The sequence below is a fragment of the Myxine glutinosa genome, chromosome 1, assembly GCF_964187855.1.
Source record: "Myxine glutinosa chromosome 1, kmMyxGlut1.1, whole genome shotgun sequence".
NCBI classification, from domain to species: Eukaryota; Metazoa; Chordata; class Myxini; order Myxiniformes; family Myxinidae; genus Myxine; species Myxine glutinosa.
The window spans coordinates 136471911-136494173 of record NC_136261.1 but is presented as its reverse complement, the minus strand read 5'-3'; the positions used below and the strand labels follow the sequence as shown (position 1 = coordinate 136494173).

Sequence of the window (22263 nt, the reverse complement as noted above, 5' to 3'; positions counted from 1 at the left end):
CAGTTATATTGTAAAAAAAGGTTCTTCAGGGAACAAGTAATGGGTCAACAACTTACAGATGTTCTGCAGCAATGTATGTAAATTAAGCCTTGAAAGTTGATGCAAACAATTCCTACAGGTGTCCCAACCTCTGCTGATTACTTGATTACAAACCCCCTGTCTGTATAAAAGCAGTATTGGAACAGACTGTTATTACACTCTCTGAAGCATTATTTGGACAATATTGCACTGCAGGAAGTAGTATATTGCTATAATAATGGCGAGAAACAGGCAATTAACAAAGGAAGACAGACAGACCATTATAACCCTTAAAAGTGTAGGTCTTTCCTTCAGAGAAATTGCAAAGAAAACCAATGTGTCAGTGAGTACAGTTTCCTACACCATCAAAAGGCATTTGGAAACTGGAGGAAACTCTGACAGGAAGAGGTCTGGCAGAACCAAAGCCACAACAGAATCAGAAGACAAGTTTCTGAGAGTCAACAGCTTGTGTGATATGCGGCTCACAGGACAACAGCTTCAAGCACAGCTTAACACTGGTCGAAGTAAGCAAGTCTCAGTTTCAACTGTGAAGAGAAGACTTCGAGCTGCAGGTTGGACAGGTCGAGTGGCAGTAAGAAAGCCATTGCTAAGATGGTAAAATAAGAAAAAGAGGCTTGCCTGGGCCATGAAGCACCGCCAGTGGACTACTGAAGACTGGAAGAAGGTCCTATGGACCGATGAATCAAAATTTGAAATCTTTGGTTTACCACGCAGGGTTTTTGAACGCTGTCGAGTAGGCGAAAGGATGGTTCCTCAGTGTTTGACACCAATTATCAAACATGGAGGAGGAAGCATGATGGTCTGGGGCTCTTTTGCTGGATCCAGAGTCGGCGACTTGCACAGAGTGACTGGCACTCTGAACCAAAAGGGCAACCACAGCATTTTGCAGCGCCATGCAATACCCTCTGGTATACGCCTAGTTGGTCAGGGATTCATCCGACAGCAAGATAATGACCCTACACACACCTCCAGGCTTTGGCAAAACTACCTTCGAGGAAAAGAACAAGATGGTAGGCTTCAAATCATGGAATGGCCAGCACAGTCTCCAGACTTAAACCCCATCGAGCTGGTTTGGGATGAACTGGACAGAAGGGTGAAAGCAAAGCAACCTACAAGTGCAACACATTTGTGGGAACTTCTGCAACAGTGTTGGGAAGAACTTCCTGAACAATATTTGATTGCCACTGTAGAAAGAATGCCACGAGTGTGTTCGGCGGTTATGTCTGCAAAAGGTGGCTACTTTGCTGAGTCAAAATTTTAAATTAAATTTTGTTAAACAAAATGATTCTATGATTTCTTTTTTATCTCCAATTGTTTATTTGTTCTATGCTTAATTTCAGAGTACATTGAGACATTAAACTGCGTAAATTTCAATAAAAACTGTAAAAATTGAGGTGTTATAAAACTTTTGACCGGTGGGGTGTATATATATATATATATATATATATATATTGTTGCGGATATGGCATTTGGCCTCCATATCCGCTTGTAAATATTCCCCTATTTCCCCAATACTCCCCAACTATCCCCAATCCCCCATTCCCTAGTCCCATTGCCTGTAAATAACACTCTGTAGAACCGACCTTCCCCTATTTCCCCCATTAAATGTCGTGCCCAGGTCCACCGCATCTCACGTAGACAACTTTCGGACATCTTGCTAGTTATTCGTAGTCTATGTCAGTTAAGGACTCGTTTCCATTAATTCTGACTCTTCGTTGCACCAGAATGTGATTGTATGGCACCAGTAGTGAGTTTAGGACCTCCCCATACCTCCTCCCATCTTCCCCATGAAACAACAACAACAACAACAACAACAACAACTACAACAACAGAGGAGATTGGGGGCGGCGCGGCGCGGGGAGTGTGCGTCCTCACTCCGGCGTGGTTAGCCGCCATTGCCCATGCGCTCCACGGGGTTACCACGAAGGGGCTGGCTGTCAGCTCCTCGTCAGGGGCGGAGCCGGTAACCCCCCCGCACCCAATAAGAAGGGCGGACCGATTCCATCTGGGGCGGAGCTAACTAGCCGAGGGAGTGTCACTCCCCGCCGGATATACGCAGCGACTTACCGGACGTGATGTCAGATGCGCCCCCAGCTTGGAAAGACAAGTCGCGACCTCCGAGCGCTGAGAGACCTCCCGCATCTCTGGACCGGACCGGGTCGATTCTGCCCTGAGCCAAGGTGCACCTTGAGCCATCGACTACCCGCCTTCCTTGCCATCAATCCCCGTGTGAGTCAGTTTTGTCCTGTTTATCTGTGGTCTGTCGGGGCTAATATAAGACCGTGTATAAGTGCCCACCTTACTATGCTGTACCTCTCATCCCTGTAATCTAAACGTTCCGAACTAATATAACCTCCTCCGGAGGTCTTGAGAACCGTACCCCTTGTGTCGTTGCCTTAATCCCAGCCGTTGTGTCCTTTTCCTTCATTGATTTAGCGTAGCGCGACTCGGCCAAGGTTCGAGTATAATCGGGTAACTTGTGCGAACACGGCGGCCATTCCGCTCGGCCCACCATAACATCAAAGTCGTGTCCGTAACAATTGGCCGCGACATCTCACGTGCGAAGCGAGGGGTACCGGTGAGGGGTTAGACAACGGGATAAAAGAGGTGAAAAATGGGTTAATGGGGGTAGAAAATAGAATGGCTGCCCAGGAGAATCAGATAGAGGGAGTGAAAAATGGGTTAGAGGGGGTAGAAAATAGAATGGCTGCCCAGGAGAATCAGATAGAGGGAGTGAAAAATGGGTTAGAGGGGTTAGAAAACAGAATGGAAGGCAAATTGAGGGACATGAGGGACATAGCGGAAAGGGAAGTTAAACAAATGGGGCAGCAGATAGAGGGGGTCAGAATGGGGGTAGAAACTAAACTGGATGCTCACAGGGAGGAAATGGAGCAGATGAGGGTGGCATCTGGGCAGGAGATGCAAGTGATGGGAGAGGAGATCAGAAGAGGTGTGAGTGAGGAGGTCGGAGGAGTGCGCGAGGAGGTGAGGCACTGTAAGGAGCGCATGGAGAAGAAGGTGAGAAAGGGGACTGTAAAATTGCAAGGGGGTATAGAGGAGTTGACGCTGGGAGTAGAACAACTGACAGTGGGACAAAAGGAGTTGGGGGACCAGGTAAAGAAGAACACAGCGGTAATAGAGGGTTTAAAATCGACACAGAAGGAGATGAAAAAGGACGTAGGGGTAATTAAAAAAGAGTGTCAGACGGTACATGAGGACCTGACGAGGAAAATGAACAAAGTGGTAGAGGTGATGGAGGTTAAAGAGCGGGAGGTGCAGGAGCACATAGAAAAAAATAAAGTGGAGTTAGAGGAAGAACTTAAAGGGGCGCACGAGGAGATGAAGGAGGTGAAACAGAAATTAGAAGAAGTGGAAGAAGGGGTGAGCGAAATTAAGAAGCGACGGAGAGAGGATAAGAAAGAGATAAAAGAGGAGGTAAAAGAATTGGTCCAAAGTCTGTGTTCGGATCGTGATGATGTGCTCATTAACCGGATGAGGGATTCGCAGGTGATGGAGGAGAAGCGAAGAGAAAGAGGACCCGGTGTAAGTGGTGACCAATATGGTCGTGCGTATGATGCGCCAGGTGATTTAATAAGCTTGGGGGTCGAGATAGACCCGGATGTTCGTGAGAGGCCAAGAGTGAGGTGTATGGCTGGTCCGGAGGGTATGGAACGAGAGGTGCGAGGTGTGGGTGAGCAAGGTTGTGGTGGTATGGAATGGGTAGCGGGTTGCGGAGATGTGACCCATGCATCGACACCAACAGGGGTAGTTGTTGGAGGGACCGGGGAGGCACGAGAGCCCCTTGGGGGTAATGTACTGTGGGGGCCCGGCCGGTTCGGCCCCGCGCTGACCCCGCAAGGGGCGACGCACGGGGTCCGGCAGGCGGGCAACGACTCGCATACGAGGTGGTCCCACAAGATCCCACTCCTGACACCAATTGTTACGGACACGACTTTGATGTTATGGTGGGCCGAGCGGAATGGCCGCCGTGTTCGCACAAGTTACCCGATTATACTCGAACCTTGGCCGAGTCGCGCTACGCTAAATCAATGAAGGAAAAGGACACAACGGCTGGGATTAAGGCGACGACACAAGGGGTACGGTACTCAAGACCTCCGGAGGAGGTTATATTAGTTCGGAACGTTTAGATTACAGGGATGAGAGGTACAGCATAGTAAGGTGGGCACTTATACACGGTCTTATATTAGCCCCGACAGACCACAGATAAACAGGACAAAACTGACTCACACGGGGATTGATGGCAAGGAAGGCGGGTAGTCGATGGCTCAAGGTGCACCTTGGCTCAGGGCAGAATCGACCCGGTCCGGTCCAGAGATGCGGGAGGTCTCTCAGCGCTCGGAGGTCGCGACTTGTCTTTCCAAGCTGGGGGCGCATCTGACGTCACGTCCGGTAAGTCGCTGCGTATATCCGGCGGGGAGTGACACGCCCTCGGCTAGTTAGCTCCGCCCCAGATGGAATCGGTCCGCCCTTCTTATTGGGTGCGGGGGGGTTACCGGCTCCGCCCCTGACGAGGAGCTGACAGCCAGCCCCTTCGTGGTAACCCCGTGGAGCGCATGGGCAATGGCGGCTAACCACGCCGGAGTGAGGACGCACACTCCCCGCGCCGCGCCGCCCCCAATCTCCTCTGTTGTTGTAGTTGTTGTTGTTGTTGTTGTTGTTGTTTCATGGGGAAGATGGGAGGAGGTATGGGGAGGTCCTAAACTCACTACTGGTGCCATACAATCACATTCTGGTGCAACGAAGAGTCAGAATTAATGGAAACGAGTCCTTAACTGACATAGACTACGAATAACTAGCAAGATGTCCGAAAGTTGTCTACGTGAGATGCGGTGGACCTGGGCACGACATTTAATGGGGGAAAAAGGGGAAGGTCGGTTCTACAGAGTGTTATTTACAGGCAATGGGACTAGGGAATGGGGGATTGGGGATAGTTGGGGAGTATTGGGGAAATAGGGGAATATTTACAAGCGGATATGGAGGCCAAATGCCATATCCGCAACAATATATATATATTACAGTTAGGTTGTCATTTTGGCCCAAAGTGGTCTTGAATGACAGTGGGAAAGGGGTTATTGGTACCACTGTTACCTCCCTCTCCCTTCCGAATATGCCACTCCAAACATCCTTCCATAACTTTACTCCTTCCTCCTCGGCATCTACCAATCCATCTACCCTCATCCTCCCACTTATCCTATGATTTCAATGTTTCGAAACCTCTGCAACTTTTGAACACATCCTCCACCCAGCCTGCATCATATTAATGTATGTCCATGATATTCAGATGGATTCTAATCACAAACAGCAATTATTTAAACCTTTGAAACACGGTGAACAAGTCAGCATGAAGATGGCACCAACTTGCCTTTAGAGCATCTGCATTGTAGAAGTCAATCTGTAAGGATGGGACCATCCATGTTTTGAAGAGTGTTTGCAGAACTCTGTATGCTACATCATCTGTGATAAAGTGGAAGTGAAGAGGGTTCCTCCTGTGGTACAAGACATCCAACGTTATGTTTCTATTAGAGCACCTCCCGGGTTATATTGTTTTTCCACATTATAAAAAATGGTAGTTATGACACATCAGTGCTGTGAACAAATACGTCACAAGAAGCTAATGTACTGTTCATAACTTTGCATCACTTACCTGTGAAACAATATAGATTTTACGAGTGTCACGACGTCACGGCTTGCATTGTGCCCGGCACACACAATCGCAATGTGGATGAGCTAAACCCGGAATGCACACAGGCAGAGAAACACACAAATGTGCATGGTCAATCAACAAAATTGATATTAAAAAATGGTGACAACTTGATCACGAAAATTGGAAATAGCAGTTGCATAACTTTCAATCAGGAAAAAGGAGTTAAAGCTTAAAATGGCTTCACATCTGCATCTATCACTTCAACTCTTGCTTCCTTTGCACCATTCTTTCAATAAATCATCTTTTTAATCTGCCAATGTATTAGGATGTAAGCTGCACTCAGATTTTGGGCTACACTGTTTCTAAATGCTGACGTATGTCAGTGACATATCTTTAAGTTGGAGCTAATATATCATTACCAGCCATTAAAATCAGGATTAAAAGTTTGGCTTGAAAGTTAAGCTCGAAATATTAACTTCATGTGCAGGAAATTTAATGAAAAGTATTAGTATAAAGAAGATGAGGATTGAAATAGTAATCTAAATGACATCCTCATAAGTGTAACCTCACCATCATTAACATTGATGAAGAATCTCTGAACTATCAAATAGTCAAATCTCCAAGAAAAAATGATTGGCCTGCATTCAAGAAGTCCTATATTTCTCCATTATAGGATGGCAGAAACTGCTATTATATACTCGGGATACTACTGTCCATAAATAATTCCATCGAACCTAATGTCCATAACTCTTGTCAGGGCAACAGTGCTGCCGAATAAGAGAATTGTCAAGGCAGAGAATACACTGGTTTGGCATTGCCTTTTACATCAGTAGTTATGGCAGGAATTTGACCAGGATTTATGATACAATTTGGCCTCCTCTTTTCGAAATGCACTATGAAAGCGTTAACCTCCACCAGCGAATACTAGATGAGATAACCAGCTTAACTCAACACAAAATGACAGTATTTCCTTTATGCAATGCCCTGCCTGGCCAATTTATGCAATGCCCTGCCCGGCCAATTTATGCAATGCCCTGCCTGGCCAATTTATGCAATGTCCTGCCTATCCAATTTATGCAATGCCCTGCCTGGCAAATTTACACAATGCCCTATCGGGCCAATTTATGCAATGTCCTGTCGGGCCAATTTATGCAATGCCTTGCCTGGTCAATTTATGCAATGCCCTGCCGGGCCAATTTATGCAATGCCCTGCCTGGCCAATTTATGCAATGTCCTGCCTATCCAATTTATGCAATGTCCTGCCTGGAAAATTTATGCAATGCCCTGCCTATCCAATTTATGCAATGTCCTGCCTATCCAATTTATGCAATGTCCTGCCTATCCAATTTATGCAATGCCCTGCCTGGCCAATTTATGCAATGCCCTGCCGGGCCAATTGATGCAATGCCCTGCCTATCCAATTTATGCAATGTCCTGCCTATCCAATTTATGCAATGTCCTGCCTATCCAATTTATGCAATGCCCTGCCTGGCCAATTTATGCAATGTCCTGCCTATCCAATTTATGCAATGCCCTGCCTGGCAAATTTAAGCAATGCCCTGCCTGGCCAATTTATGCAATGTCCTGCCTATCCAATTTATCCAATGTCCTGCCTATCCAATTTATGCAATGCCCTGCCAGGCCAATTGATGCAATGCCCTGCCTATCCAATTTATGCAATGCCCTGCCTGGCCAATTTATGCAATGCCCTGCCAGGCCAATTGATGCAATGCCCTGCCTATCCAATTGATGCAATGCCCTGCCTGGCCAATTTATGCAATGCCCTGCCTGGCCAATTTATGCAATGCCCTGCCTGGCCAATTTATGCAATGTCCTGCCTATCCAAATTTATGCAATGCCCTGCCTGGCAAATATATGCAATGCCCCGCCTGGCCAATTTATGCAATGTCCTGCCTATCCAATTTATCCAATGTCCTGCCTGACCAATTTATGCAAAGCCCTGCCTGGCCAATTTATGCAATGCCCTGCCTGGACAATTGATGCAATGCCCTGCCTATCCAATTGATGCAATGCCCTGCCTGGCCAATTTATGCAATGCCCTGCCTGGCCAATTTATGCAATGCCCTGCCTGGCCAATTTATGCAATGTCCTGCCTATCCAAATTTATGCAATGCCCTGCCTGGCAAATTTATGCAATGCCCCGCCTGGCCAATTTATGCAATGTCCTGCCTATCCAATTTATCCAATGTCCTGCCTGACCAATTTATGCAAAGCCCTGCCTGGCCAATTTATGCAATGCCCTGCCTGGACAATTTATGCAATGCCCTGCCTATCCAATTTATGTAATGCCCTGCCTGGCCAATTTCTGCAATGCCTTCCTATCCAATTTATGCAATGCCCTGCCTGGCCAATTTATGCAATGCCCTGCCTGGCAAATTTACACAATGCCCTGTTGGGCCAATTTATGCAATGCCCTGTTGGGCCAATTTATGCAATGCCTTGCCTGGTCAATTTATGCAATGCCCTGCCAGGCCAATTTATGCAATGCCCTGCCTCGAAAATGTATGCAATGTCTTCCCTATCCAATTTATGCAATGTCCTGCCTGGCAAATTTATGTAATGCCCTGCCTATCCAATTTATGCAATGTCCTGCCTATCCAATTTATGCAATGCCCTGCCTGGCCAATTTATGCAATGCCCTGCCTGGCCAATTTATGCAATGCCCTGCCTATCCAATTTATGCAATGTCCTGCCTATCCAATTTATGCAATGTCCTGCCTATCCAATTTATGCAATGCCCTGCCTGGCCAATTTATGCAATGTCCTGCCTATCCAATTTATGCAATGCCCTGCCTGGCAAATTTATGCAATGCCCTGCCTGGCAAATTTATGCAATGTCCTGCCTATCCAATTTATGCAATGTCCTGCCTATCCAACTGATGCAATGCCCTGCCTATCCAATTTATGCAATGCCCTGCCTGGCCAATTTATGCAATGCCCTGCCGGGCCAATTGATGCAATGCCCTGCCTATCCAATTTATGCAATGCCCTGCCTGTCCAATTTATGCAATGCCCTGCCTGTCCAATTTATGCAATGCCCTGCCTGGCCAATTTATGCAATGCCCTGCCTGGCCAATTTATGCAATGTCCTGCCTATCCAATTTATGCAATGTCCTGCCTATCCAATTTATGCAATGCCCTGCCTGGCAAATTTATGTAATGCCCCACCTGGCCAATTTATGCAATGTCCTGCCTATCCAATTTATCCAATGTCCTGCCTATCCAATTTATGCAATGCCCTGCCTGGCCAATTTATGCAATGCCCTGCCTGGCCAATTATTGCAATGCCCTGCCTGGCCAATTTATGCAATGCCCTGCCTGGCCAATTTATCCAATGTCCTGCCTATCCAATTTATGCAATGCCCTGCCTGGCCAATTTATGCAATGCCCTGCCTGGCCAATTATTGCAATGCCCTGCCTGGCCAATTTATGCAATGGCCTGCCTGGCCAATTTATGCAATGCCCTGCCTGCCAACTACCAGCATTTGTATGGGGTTTATAATCAGGTTGGGGAATTGAACCCAGACTAGGACTAGACAACTCAAAAGCGAGTATGCTGCCACTGAAATATCCTGTCAGCCCCCACATAAATAATGCAATGCTGATATTACTTGTCGTGCTACCGTCGCCATAAAATTCTTCTACTATTTCAGTAATGGATGGGAAAGTCAGAATGACGACGCAGCTGCACTCATGGATGAATAAATTCAAGCAAATGAGATGGTGTTATTGAACCCATTACCCTCGATTGTTTACTCGTCATATAAAGCATAAATTTTGTTTTGCCATGGAATGTCACCACTTGTAAGCCACATAAGCTTGGTCTTCCTAATGACTTCCTCATCAACGTTAACTGCTTGCACTCCAAAACTGTGGATGCAATGGCAGGCAGCTGAATTTTCATTATGAGAGATAAGCACAAGTGCAATCACGTGACCTCCAGAATAAGTACCGTGAAATGGGGTGAATAGGGACAGCAAGGTGAATAGGGACACAAACTGAAAAAAAGTTCGGAAACTTTTTTCGCTGAAAATTGATAACCATACAGATTTGTTGATATTTGGGTTGAAAGTATTCTCTTGTTTTTTTAAAAAGCAACTTATAGTCCCTATTAACCCCATATATGGGTTAAATAGGAATAAATCGGATTTTTATGGCTGTCCATATTCACCCCGTTTTACGGGTGAATAGGAACAGTCACTAATACAAAAAAATAATAATCAACAAATAGGGACAGTTTGGAGAAACCTTTTATCCCATATTTTTTTTCATTGGCACCGTGGTTTATATTATGGGTGCATATTATGTGCATCCATCTGAGCTATCAATTTAGCAATAAGTTGGAAACTCAGGATTGTTTCATGATTATTATTTTTTTGTATTAGTGACTGTCCCTATTCACCCGTAAAACGGGGTGAATAGGGACAGCCATAAAAATCCTATTTATTCCTATTTAACCCATATATGGGGTTAATAGGGACTATAAGTTGCTTTTTAAAAAAACAAGAGAACACTTTCAACCCAAATATCAACAAATCTGTATGGTTATCAATTTTCAGCGAAAAAAGTTTCCGAACTTTTTTTTCAGTTTGTGTCCCTATTCACCTTGCTGTCCCTATTCACCCCATTTCATGGTAGGTCATAATGCACAAGGAGCATATTACCTATATCAATGCCATTTTGGACTACTTCACAAAAAGTATTGTTAGAAATGTTTGGCAATTTTTCTGATTGAGATATTACTGTATTTCATGTTATTCAAGGGCTGGCAGGATGGCCTTTCGGTATACACAGTCACATCTAAGCTGTCTAGCCTGGGTTTGAATCTCATCCCAGCTAGAAACGGTCATCTTGGTGTTTCACAGGTAGGGCAATTCATCAATCTGTGTGCCGCCCCTTGGATGGCCGTTAAACTGGTGTCCCGACTGCTGGCATTAGTTGGTGGATGTTAAAGATCCCATGGTGTCCTTCGTAAAGAGTAGGTGAGCTATAGCCGGCACCCTGGCCAAATTCAATTTCCTGCCCTAACCTCAGTCAAACGTCAGGCCTGAATCGCCAATTCATGAAAGATTTGGGCTAAGCTTACCCCCAAACAACCCCACAATAATTGTCTTATAATAAATAATTAATGAAATTGAATTAACTGTACTTTCTATTTAATAATTAAAAAAAAATTCTATATTTTATAAAATGATTTGTATTATAATAAATAAAATAAAAAAGAAATAAATAAAAATAAATAAGAATAAATGAAAATAAATAAAAATAAATAAAATAATAAAAATAAATAAAATACAAAAATAAGTAAATAAATAAAATTAATTAATTGATAAAAAAAAAAAAATTAAATAAAATTAATAACATTATTGAAATTAATTAATAAATATAATTAATAAAAAATAAATAAATAATTGTGGCCAATAAAGAAGTAGAGTAATTTAATATTGCTGAACCATCGAGATATTTTAGCAGTATATTTGATTAAAATAGAATTTCATTGATTTTGTTAGGTCTAAGCAAATGGGAAAGTGTCCATATTTTATTGTGGATGCCAGGAGTTATGCCGCAACTAGATGCAAAAGGTAAACACACAAGCTAAGGAGATTTATATGGTTGTGAAAACATTTGGAAAACATTATGTAGTGGGGTGACAAGAGTCTAAAAAGATACCAGGCTGGGCATTGTGACCTGGCTGTCTTGTGAAAGGATGTTGTACTATAAACAACACAGCCCATAGATTTAAGATGTCAGAGATTCTGTTTTTTAAGGTATGGCCTGCCAAATACAGAAAGGTGACTTCTACTTCCCAAGTGTTATATTTACAAACAGTACACAAAACAATAATGCGGGTCATTTATTTAAAAATGTATAAAATCAATAGTTATCCATCGACCCTCTCTTCCCTCAGTCAAGGAGGAGCTCAATCCCTCTCCACTCACATGCATTATTTCAAAAACCCATACCTGGTTACCTCCCCAATGCTAAGCTGGATATTCACCTCCATTCCTTCATCTCTCTATTATCTGACTCCCTGTGGCTGTTGTCTCGTGCCCTTCCTTCCAGTCTTTCAAGTGTGCTATCCATTGTCACCTCATACTTTTCGCCATTCCCATTTCTTCTGCTTTTGATGAGTGACTTCCCTCCAACCCCCATCCATTATTCAATCATTCATTCTTCCTCTTACAAACCTGTTATTTAACTACTCATTTGTGTTTTGTCGATGCGTTTTGTTTGTCTGTTCCCCTTTTTCGGTTTCCTAGTCTGTAAAACAGTTGATCTCTGCTGCATAGTTCTTTCTTGAGCATAGATTTTTGTACTTGTTTTTGTATTAAATCGAGGCTCATAGAAGAGGATCAATTTTTGAAGTTGTGCAAGATGAAACTAGAGAGGTTCCAGGGAACCTGAACTCAACTGGTCTATATCAATATGGTTAGAATATGCATAATAGAACCACAAACTATATAGTTTATATGTGCTAAAAATATATGACAAAAGCTGATTTTTCAATATGGCCGCCCTGCCGCGCCCATTTTTGGGCGTGCAACGCCCAAATGCAATCCCAAACTAGTTTATGTCTTAAAGATGCTGCATAACAAGTTTCATTAAATTTTATCAATATTTGTGACTTTTAAAGAGTAGACGTCAAATTGTTTACAGACGACAGACAGACAGACAGACAGACAGACAGACAGACAGACAACAGACCGACGACCGACACTGGGTGTCGACAAAAACTCAGCTGGACATAGTCAGAGTTAAAAATGAAAACAGAAAAGGACAGTTATAGTGTGATGAAATCACACAAATTCCCAAAGACCACAGAAACAAAGAAGGCAAAAGAAGAAGCAGAAGCTGTAAATACAAGGTTAAACTGTTTTTAGTTCCTGCATGAGCATAGACTTCAGTGTTCTTGGTAGAAATGGAGGCTAATGGAAGACAGTGATGACAAACAGGAAAAAGGCAATGTAATGACAGTCGGGGCAGTAGGGCAACAAACAGGGAAAGAACAAACAGAAAAAGAGCAGGGGGAGTTAACACAACAACAGACCTTAGAAAGGCCGACAAGAGCACATGGATCAGAAAGGACACACTAAGCCAGCAAAAAACACATGTGAAAGTAATCATGGCATGGATAAATGGATTGCATCAAAAAACACCACTAATTAACAAAAATTATTAAACAAGACAATTCCTGAACAAATATCCCTAGCTTTAGAAGACAGCCTCTCATAGAAGAGAAGATAGAGTTTGGCCACTTAAGGAACCCAGATCGGAAGTCAAAACAAAACAAAACGAAAAAAACACATGGAATATGATTGTTTTTAGTGATCTCCTTGACTGTTTTGATTCGTCATTTTGTTAATGGCACTCATAACTACAGTGCAGAGGGGACAAGCAATTCACATAATGCCGCCGAATCACAAAATCCTTACCAAGATGTGTCATGATCATCACATGATGTGCGAATGCCACATTGTTATGGGAACATTTGAAAGGCTCAAGTTAAAAATAAATTTTGCATCATAAAAAGTGAGACATAAAAAGGAATGATTTGATGATTAAACGTCACAAACAAATATAGCCAAAAAAAAAACAAAACGTGTGATTTCAAGCGCTCACTTCAAGGAGGGTTATATTGTTATAAGTCACAGACTCTTATTCCACTTCGGCTGCAAGTATTGAAATGAAATATTTTAGCCACCTTACCCGAGTCGAATTGGATATATTCTGGACTAAAAAAGGCCAAGGTGACAATGAAATGTGATGAATGAAACATGTCTATGCTATAAAAACAGATCAGACTTGAAGTGCATGAAAACCCCACAGAAATTATAACAGATAAGTACAATGATCATAGCATGCTGCCACATCCTGGAGGCAACAAGCTACGCATATTTCTGCATTCAAAAATATGGCATTGAGACTTGTTATTTTTGAAAGTCGCAATTAACAAAAAATGAAATTGGGAAATATGAAAGAAGTTTAACACATAAGGAAAGTTAAGGTTTGATGAGACTGAGCTGGATGGTCAACCTGATACATAGGCATACTAGGCATTGTATCGATTTGAACTCAATTGAACTAGGTTTAATTGTGGTTTGAACTAGGTTTCAAACTAGATTTGAACTAGTTTGAACTAGAAGTAGAACTAGAACTAGTTTGAAACTAGGTTTGAACTACGAACTCAAAAACTAAGTTTAAATTGAACTCATAGGCATTGCTTTGAGTTCTCTGGCAGACTAGAACTGCACTCAGTAGAGAGTCCGCCAGGTCCGCCTACACCAGGTGAACAGTTTACGCTTTGTATCCCAGAGTAGACCAGAAAATCAGAATACAGAATCACATTTAATCAAAATCATGCGTCCACAACCTTTTGAGATATCATGCTATGTATCGTGTTTGGCCCCATCTCCCAATGGTGAGGAATCACTTAAAAATTTCTACTAGTCGGATCCGAATCTGGATCTTCACCAAAATCTAATCATTTAGTCCTTGTCTCACATATGTTACCTCTCTGCCAAATTTCGTCCGAATCTGTCTACAACTTTTTGAGATATCTAGTTCACAAACAGACAGACAGGGGTGAAAACATAACCTATATCCACCTTTGGTGGCGGAGGTAATAAATACAATAGCTTTGAGTTCTTGCAACAATAACAGGAATTACAAAGTATGCAGAGTTCACATAATTTTTTAAAACTTGACCTAATTTTTAAGGACATGATCCAATTATTGACATTTTAACATTTTTCACAGAAACTCGACCGTGACTTGTCCAATCAGAACAATATTGCAAGAGGAGCGAGTATTACATTTCAGGTCAATCGGGTGAAACTTGAGGATTTTACACAACCTTCACCGTTGACCTTTTAATCTAAAGCGAGAACAATGCCACTGTGTCACCATTATGCCTCCGCATAGTCCCACAATGGGTAAAGGCCATCACTCTGCATATTAATGGGTAGTGGATCACGTTTGTGAAGTTTCGTGCTGATTGTTTAAGGTTCGTTTTTCTATCCAAGATGGCTGCCAAACCACGTGACCTATGACATCATCATTTTCAAACAATATGCAACAGTGCTGTTTAATGATATTTGTAAAATTTCACATCGATAGGGTTAGCGGTTTCAGAGATATAATTATTTAATATTTTCCTTCAATCCAAAATGGCTGCCAAACCATGTGACCTATCATGTCATTAATTTAATATTTCAATACAAATGGGTCATAGATCATGTGCATGCAATTTCTGATATTTAGGATAAGGAATGCAATTAAAACATTTTGGCTGGTATACCACTTCACCTATGATGTCATCATGATCTTGCTTTTGTTCCCCATTGGGAGTACTTGACAATGTGCCAAGTTTCAAATTTTTCCATTCAACGGTTTCCGAGAAATAATATTTTTATTATTTGCTTTTAATCCAAGATGGCTGCCATACCACGTGACCTATGACGTCACAATAATTATAGAGACATTCTGCATGGGTGTCACTCCTACCCTGAAAGTTTCGTCTCAATCGGACATATGGTTGCTGAGAAAAACAAGGTTTAGCACGTACGGACAACCCAAAAACATAAAAATAATCATCTTGAAGCTTTTGATTGGCTAACCAATTCAGTGACACAACATGCAAATTCTTTAAATTTCAGGTCAATCTGATGTAAATTGATAATTTAATGTGACGCTGACCTTTGACCTTTTGACAAAATTATTCATTTGCCTTCTCCATATCAAATAAAATTAACACCCTCTTAATTACGTTTAGACTGCTGAGACTCCTCAGACCTTTGACGACCCTTCAGGTCCCCCAAGACCCTTAATATCACCAAGACCCCCAAAGACCTAAAATACCCTTGAAACATCCAAAAGACCCCGAAGACCACAAATACTCCGAAGACCCAAAACATCCCAAAGACCCAAAATACGCTTGAAGGCCCTGAGACTCAAAAAGACCCTGAAGACCCAAATGGCCCCGAAGATCCAAATGGACCCAAACGACCCTGAAGACCCAAAAGACCCCGAAGACCCAAAACGCCCAGAAGACCCAAAACACCCAGAAGACCAAAAACATCCAGAAGACCCAAAGCATCCAGAAGACCCAAAACACCCTGAAGACCCAAAACACCCTGAAGACCCAAAACATCCTCTCCTCTCCAATCTTTCTCTCCAATCTCCTCTCCATCCAAACCAATCTCCAATTCCTAATCCTCTCCAAAAAGTTCTGTCACTCAAGCTTTTGGGTCTCACTATCTGCCATGATCTTTCCTGGGAAAACCACATTTCCAAGCTGGCCTCCAAAGCCAGTCGCTGACTGGGCATCCTCCGTCGTGCGAAGTCCTTCCTTGGCACTCCTGAGCTCCTCACCACATACAAGGCTTTCATCCGCAGCTCAATGGAGTACTGCTCTCCCCTCTGGGCTGGTGCTCCTGCCTCACACCTTGCTCGTCTTCACGCTGTTGAAACCAAAGCATTCAGAATAATTGGAATCTCCCGCGATGACGCTATCTCCGAGGGCCTTTCACTTACTCACCGCAGGCAGGTTGGTGGTCTTTCCGTCTTCTACCGACTCCTCTCCGGCCTTGCCCCCCCCCCCCCAGCTCTCTCTGGGCTCTGTCCCCCAAATATTCCTACAGGTCGCACAAGATCTGCCTGCAACCCTCTTATGGTTAAACTGCCAAAATCAAGACTCTCTGCTCACCTTCACTCCTTCATTCCTCTTTTCTCTCACCTCTGGAACAAACTCCCTCACTCTCTTCAATCCCACTCCTCCCTCCAGGTCTTTAAAACAGCTGTTCACCACCATCTCTTATCTTCCCCAATCCAAAACCTTGATCTTTTCTACCCCCGCTAATTTCACCCCAAATCCACTTTTTGAGGTGCCGACTTCTTTCCTGGAAGTCCTTGGTGTCCTTGCGTTTTATACCTATCCTGTCCCCCCCCCCCCCCCCCCCAGGCCCTCTCCCTCCCACACATCTCCCGATGTCCCTGCTCTCAAATGTTGTGTTTGTGTGCTTCCTCCCCTTCTCTCCCCATCTTGTCGACCGCTCCCCTTTTTATATACTTTGTTTGCTTGTTTGTTTGATTTGTTTGTTTGATAAATGTTAGCTCTTTCACGAGCCTCGACTCTGTATACAAAAACAAAAAAAACAAACAAAAAAAAACACCCCGAAGACCCAAAACACGTTGAAGACCCAAAACACCCTGAAGACTCAAAACACCCCGAAGACCCAAAACACCTTGAAGACCCCAAAAGACCCCAAAGACCACACAGACCACAAATACCCTTAAAGACCCTGAAGACCCAAAACACCCCAAAGACCCAAAATACATTTAAATGCCCAGAGTATTCAAAAGACCCAAAAGACCTAAGACACTCTGAAGACCCAAAAGACTCTGAAGACCCAAAACACCCTGAAACCCAAAACACCCTGAATACCCAAAACACCATGAAGACCCAAAACACCATGAAGACCCAAAACACCATGAAGACCCAAAACACCCCGAAAACCCAAAATACCCCGAAAACCCAAAGACCATTAAAGACCCAGGGGAACCAAAATACCCTTCTGACCCAAAATCCCCTGAAGACACATAAGACCCAAAAGACCCAAAACACCCTGAAGACCCAAAGCACACTGAAGACCCAAAACACCCTGAAGACCCCAAAGACCCAGAGGAACCAAAAGACACTTAAGACCAAAAAGCCCCTGAAGATACCAAAGACCCAAAAAACTCCGAAGACCCCAAAGACCAAAAAGACACCAAAATGGTCAAATATGCCCATCCCTCTGAAACGTTGTGTGGTGAGGCACACGGAGCATGCCGAGTCACGCTAGTTATCATAATAAAGCTTTGTTGAAAATTTCATGACAAAACTCAAATGGTAAATTGAAATTTCATGTCATTTGGATGAAAATTGATGATTTTAGGTGACGCTGACCTTTGACCGTTTGACAAAATTATTAATTAGCCTTTTCCGTATTATCAAAATAAAGCCTTGTTGAAAAGTTGATGACAATAGCTCAAATGGTAAAAAAATAAAAGCTAAGGCCCAGACACAAACACAGACACATTAGACAGACAGACACAGACGTGATTGCAAAACCCTATCTCCTGCCGTGCAGGGGATGGGCTAATATAATAATACTAGTGGGGCACCCATGGGAATTCCACGGGCATGGATGTGTGTGACATTTTGACATCTTGATTTAGATGCTGCACATTCAGTTTTACAAAATGGTCACTGGCAATTCATCAGATCGAGAAATGATGTAATCTACACAATTTATTTACTTCACATAATATGTGAACCCTCACTCCTCTTCACTCCACACTCTCCCCTCTCCATCTCTCACTCTCCTCTCCAATTCCTCACTCCTCTCCAAATCCTCGCTCCTCTCGAAATCCTCGCTCCTCTCCAAATCCTCGCTCCTCTCCAATCCCTAGCAACTCTCCAATCCCTCTCTCCTGTCTAATCCCTCGCTCCTCTCCAATCTCTCCACACTCCTCTCCAATCCCTCCACACCCCTCTCCATTCCCTCCACACTCCTCTCCATTCCCTCCACACTCCTCTCCATTCCCTCCACACTCCTCTCCATTCCCTCCACACTCCTCTCCATTCCCTCCACACTCCTCTCCATTCCCTCCACACTTCCTCTCCATTCCCTCCACACTTCTCTCCATTCCCTCCACACTCCTCTCCATTCCCTCCACACTCCTCTCCATTCCCTCCACACTCCTCTCCATTCCCTCCACACTCCTCTCCATTCCCTCCACACTCCTCTCCATTCCCTCCACTCTCCTCTCCATTCCCTCCACTCTCCTCTCCATTCCCTCCACACTCCTCTCCAATCCCTCCACACTCCTCTCCAATCCCTCCACACTCCTCTCCAATCCCTCCACACTCCTCTCCAATCCCTCCACACTCCTCTCCAATCCCTCCACACTCCTCTCCAATCCCTCCACACTCCTCTACAATCCCTCCACACTCCTCTAGAATCCCTCCACACTCCTCTCCCATCACTTCGTGTGGTCCAGTGTTTGATGAGAAACTCGGCCTGTGTGAGCTTTCTGAGGATTTGATTAATCTCGCCGAGGGCTGCCTGTTGGAGGCACAGTCAGTGCAGGAGAGATTGGGGTGAAGGAGGGTTCTCTCGGTGCACGTGGGATAGTGAGGAAAAGTGGGAGAGATGGCAGAAGCGTCAAGTACCGTCTGAGCCGACCGGAGGCAATGTGTGGCTTCATGGTTTTGCAGAAACTGCTCTGGGAAAGTCGTTTGTGGAACCAGAGGACACCCACTGAGAAGGAGAAGAGTGGAGGGGAGGCGCCACCCTCGGGACACGTGTCTGGGACGAGGCAGCCAGAACGCCACCTGAAACAGGCCTGAATTTCCCTCCTCCTCTCCCGGTTTTATTTTACTCATTATTTTCTTTATATTCTGGCGAATATTCCTTTGTTATTTTGCTTTCTCCTCCCTCCCCTTTGGGATTAGCTAGGAATGCCGGGTGGGTCGTTTAATTGTCTTGTCCGTATTGTCTTGGCGCCTGTCTGTCCTTCTTTAATTACTTAATATTTGCCACTGCATATCAGCGCGATTTATTTTGCTTATGATTTATCTATTCCTTGGTGATATGCCCTGCGTTTTTCTTGATCTTGAGTAAAGGATTTTCATTTATTCCACTGTTTTGAATTTGCATTGCATTCCTGGATTGGTATACTGTGTGTTGAAGAGTTGGGGGGTGTAAAATTGTGTCAGCATTTGGATGGTAACTTCGCTTGGTCACTTCTGACTGCTCATATGGCGCGACCCGCCCACGTGGAACGTATTGGCCTCCCGAGCACATCGATTAGGATCTCCGGAGCAATAGGCAGTACCCCGAGCCTTTCACACGGGGGCGAGATCATAACACTCGCCTGAAAAAAACTCTGAATATACACCCCAGGATATGGAAAAATATAATTAGACTTCAGTTTGATCCTGAACTTCAGTGTTCAGTCGCTGTACTTTTACAAAGTAATATATAAATAACTAAGTCCTAGTAGGGAACGTTCTCTCCTCTCCTTCTTCCCGTCTCTCCTTCCCCATCCCCACATCTAGTCAGGGTTACCAACACTGCACCTAAGGTGCCCAATAGGGGCTCCTTTGGACTTGCCTGCCATGCCAAAGAAAAAAGTGCCACGCCACGTCAAAAATTGGCCTATTTTGCTCCCCATCAACGCGCATCAACTCGGTGAAAACAACAGGAGCATATTTTTGAAGTAGCACCGAGCACGATGACGTCACGATGATTGGATCATGTGATTGGGCCAGGGCAGGCCGCGGGCGGCCCAGATCGGTGGAGTGTTGCAGTGATGGTTGTCCTTCTGGAAATTTCTCCCATCTCCACACAGGATCTCTGGAGCTCAGCCAGAGTGACCATCGGGTTCTTGGTCACCTCTTTTACCAAGGCCCTTCTCCCCCGATTGCTCATTTTGGCCGGGCGGCCAGCTCTAAGAAGAGTTGTTGTTCCAAACTTCTTCCATTTAAGAATTATGGAGGCCACTGTGCTCTTGGGAACTTTCAATGCAGCAGATTTTTTTTTTGTATGCTTCCCCAAATCTGTGCCTCGACACAATCCTGTCTCTGAGCTCTGCAGTCAGTTCCTTCGACCTCATGGCTTGGTTTTTGCTCTGATATGCATTGTCAGCTGTGAGACCTTATATAAACAGGTGTGTGCCTTTCAAAATCATGTCCAATGAATTGAATTTACCACAGGTGGACTCAAATCAAGGTGTAGAAACATCTCAAAGATGATCAAGAGAAATGGGAGGCACCTGAGCTAAATTTCAAGTGTCATAGCAAAGGGTATGAATACTTATGTGAATGTGATATTTCAGTTTTTTCTTTTTAATAAATTTGCAAAACTTTCTAAAATCCTGTTTTCTCTTTGTCATTATGGGGTATTGAGTGTAGATTGATGAGGGAAAAAAAGAATTTAAACGACTTCAGCATAAGGCTGCAACATAACAAAATGTGAAAAAAATGAAGGGGTCTGAATACTTTCTGAATGCACTGTAAGTTGTTTATTATAATATCAGAACAGCATGAGGCAGGTGTCCTGATTACATTACTGAGCCTTCCTCATTAAGTATTGTTTGTGTCATTACTATGAACCCACCTTATTGTTGTACTAACTTTAAGAATAGAGGGTGAAGCAAATTTGTACAGTCAATAACTCTTAGCTGGTCACATGTGCCTTTCGTGTGAATACAATTCGCACACGAGAACGGCAGTCGGTTGAGCGCATACCTCTGCCAGACTGAACAGTTTACGTTTTGTTTCCCACCGAGAGGCCTAATCTCTATCCAGACTATTCGTCCTTGTCAATTACCAAAATTTAATCAGCTTGTTGCTGTCACTTACCCATCTCATCCACCAACTTTTGTCATTTGAACTTTTCAACTTTTTAAAATATCATGCTATACTGTATATCATTTTTGGCCCCATCTTTCAATGGTGAAAAATCAATTAAATTTTTTATCGTATCTATATTAGAATCTCCACCAAAATGAAATCAACTCATCCTTGTCACACAATCAACCTGTCCACCAAGTTTCATTCGAATTCATCCATAACTTTGAGATATCGTGCGATATATTGTTTTTTTGCCCTATATCTCAATGGAGGAGAATCACTTAAAAAAATTCTCATATCCAGATCCGGATTCGAATCTTCACGAAAACCGAAATGATTCTTCCTTGTCACACACAACCAACCTGCCCACCAAGTTTTCGTCCAAATCCGTCCACAACTTTTTGAAATATCACACAATATATTGTTTTTGGACCTATTTCTCAATGGTGAAGAATCACTTTTTAAAATCTCATATCCAGATCCAGATCCGGATCTTTACCAAAATTTAATCAAACTTGTCCTTTTCACAGACCCAACGTGTTCACCAAGTTTCGTCAACCCCGTCCATAACTTTGAAATATCGTGCGATATATCGTTTTTGGATCTATCGATGTATCGTATCGTTTTGGATCTCTCTCTCAATGGTGAAGAATCACTTAAAAATTATTGTATCTGGATCCGCATCCGTATCTCAACCAAAATCTAATCACTTCGTCCTTGTCAGACACCCAACTTGTCCACCAAATTTTGTTCGAATCCGTGTCTTTCGTGAGTCCGAATCAACTTTTAGAGATATCCTGTTCACAGACAGACAGACAAACAGACAGGGGTGAAAACATAAATTCCATCCACCTCCTGCGGCGGAGATACAGATGGTATAAACTTTATTGAATACAGTACTTGATTAATTTCTGCTTCCATTTGCATTTTTTTCATGTGAAAAAGCTCCTTCCACTTAGCCAACCCCGATTTGAGATCTGCCTCATTATTATGACACCATGCTCTAATAAGTTTTCTCCTTGCTGATTGAAATGCAAATACGTAGTAAATAAAGAGCAAGGCTATTCATTGTCTTCTCTTCATGATCAGCATACGTGACATTCACTATGGCATCACTATTATTTTTGTCATATCGCTG

The 22263-nt window shown here is 43.5% G+C and overlaps 1 protein-coding gene across 10 annotated transcripts in view; it reads right to left on the bottom strand.

Moving 5' to 3' along the window:
• LOC137428864 (xylosyl- and glucuronyltransferase LARGE1) overlaps positions 1-22263 on the bottom strand; it is a 659931-nt gene that overhangs the window by 100180 nt on the left and 537488 nt on the right. For all 10 annotated transcript variants that reach the window (XM_068118724.2, XM_078777441.1, XM_078777429.1 and 7 more), the window contains 2 exons: positions 5705-5787; positions 5423-5546 (listed from right to left, as the gene is read on the bottom strand). In XM_068118724.2, coding sequence (XP_067974825.1) covers positions 5423-5546; positions 5705-5787 — 207 coding nt within the window. The remainder of the gene's footprint in view (positions 1-5422; positions 5547-5704; positions 5788-22263) is intronic.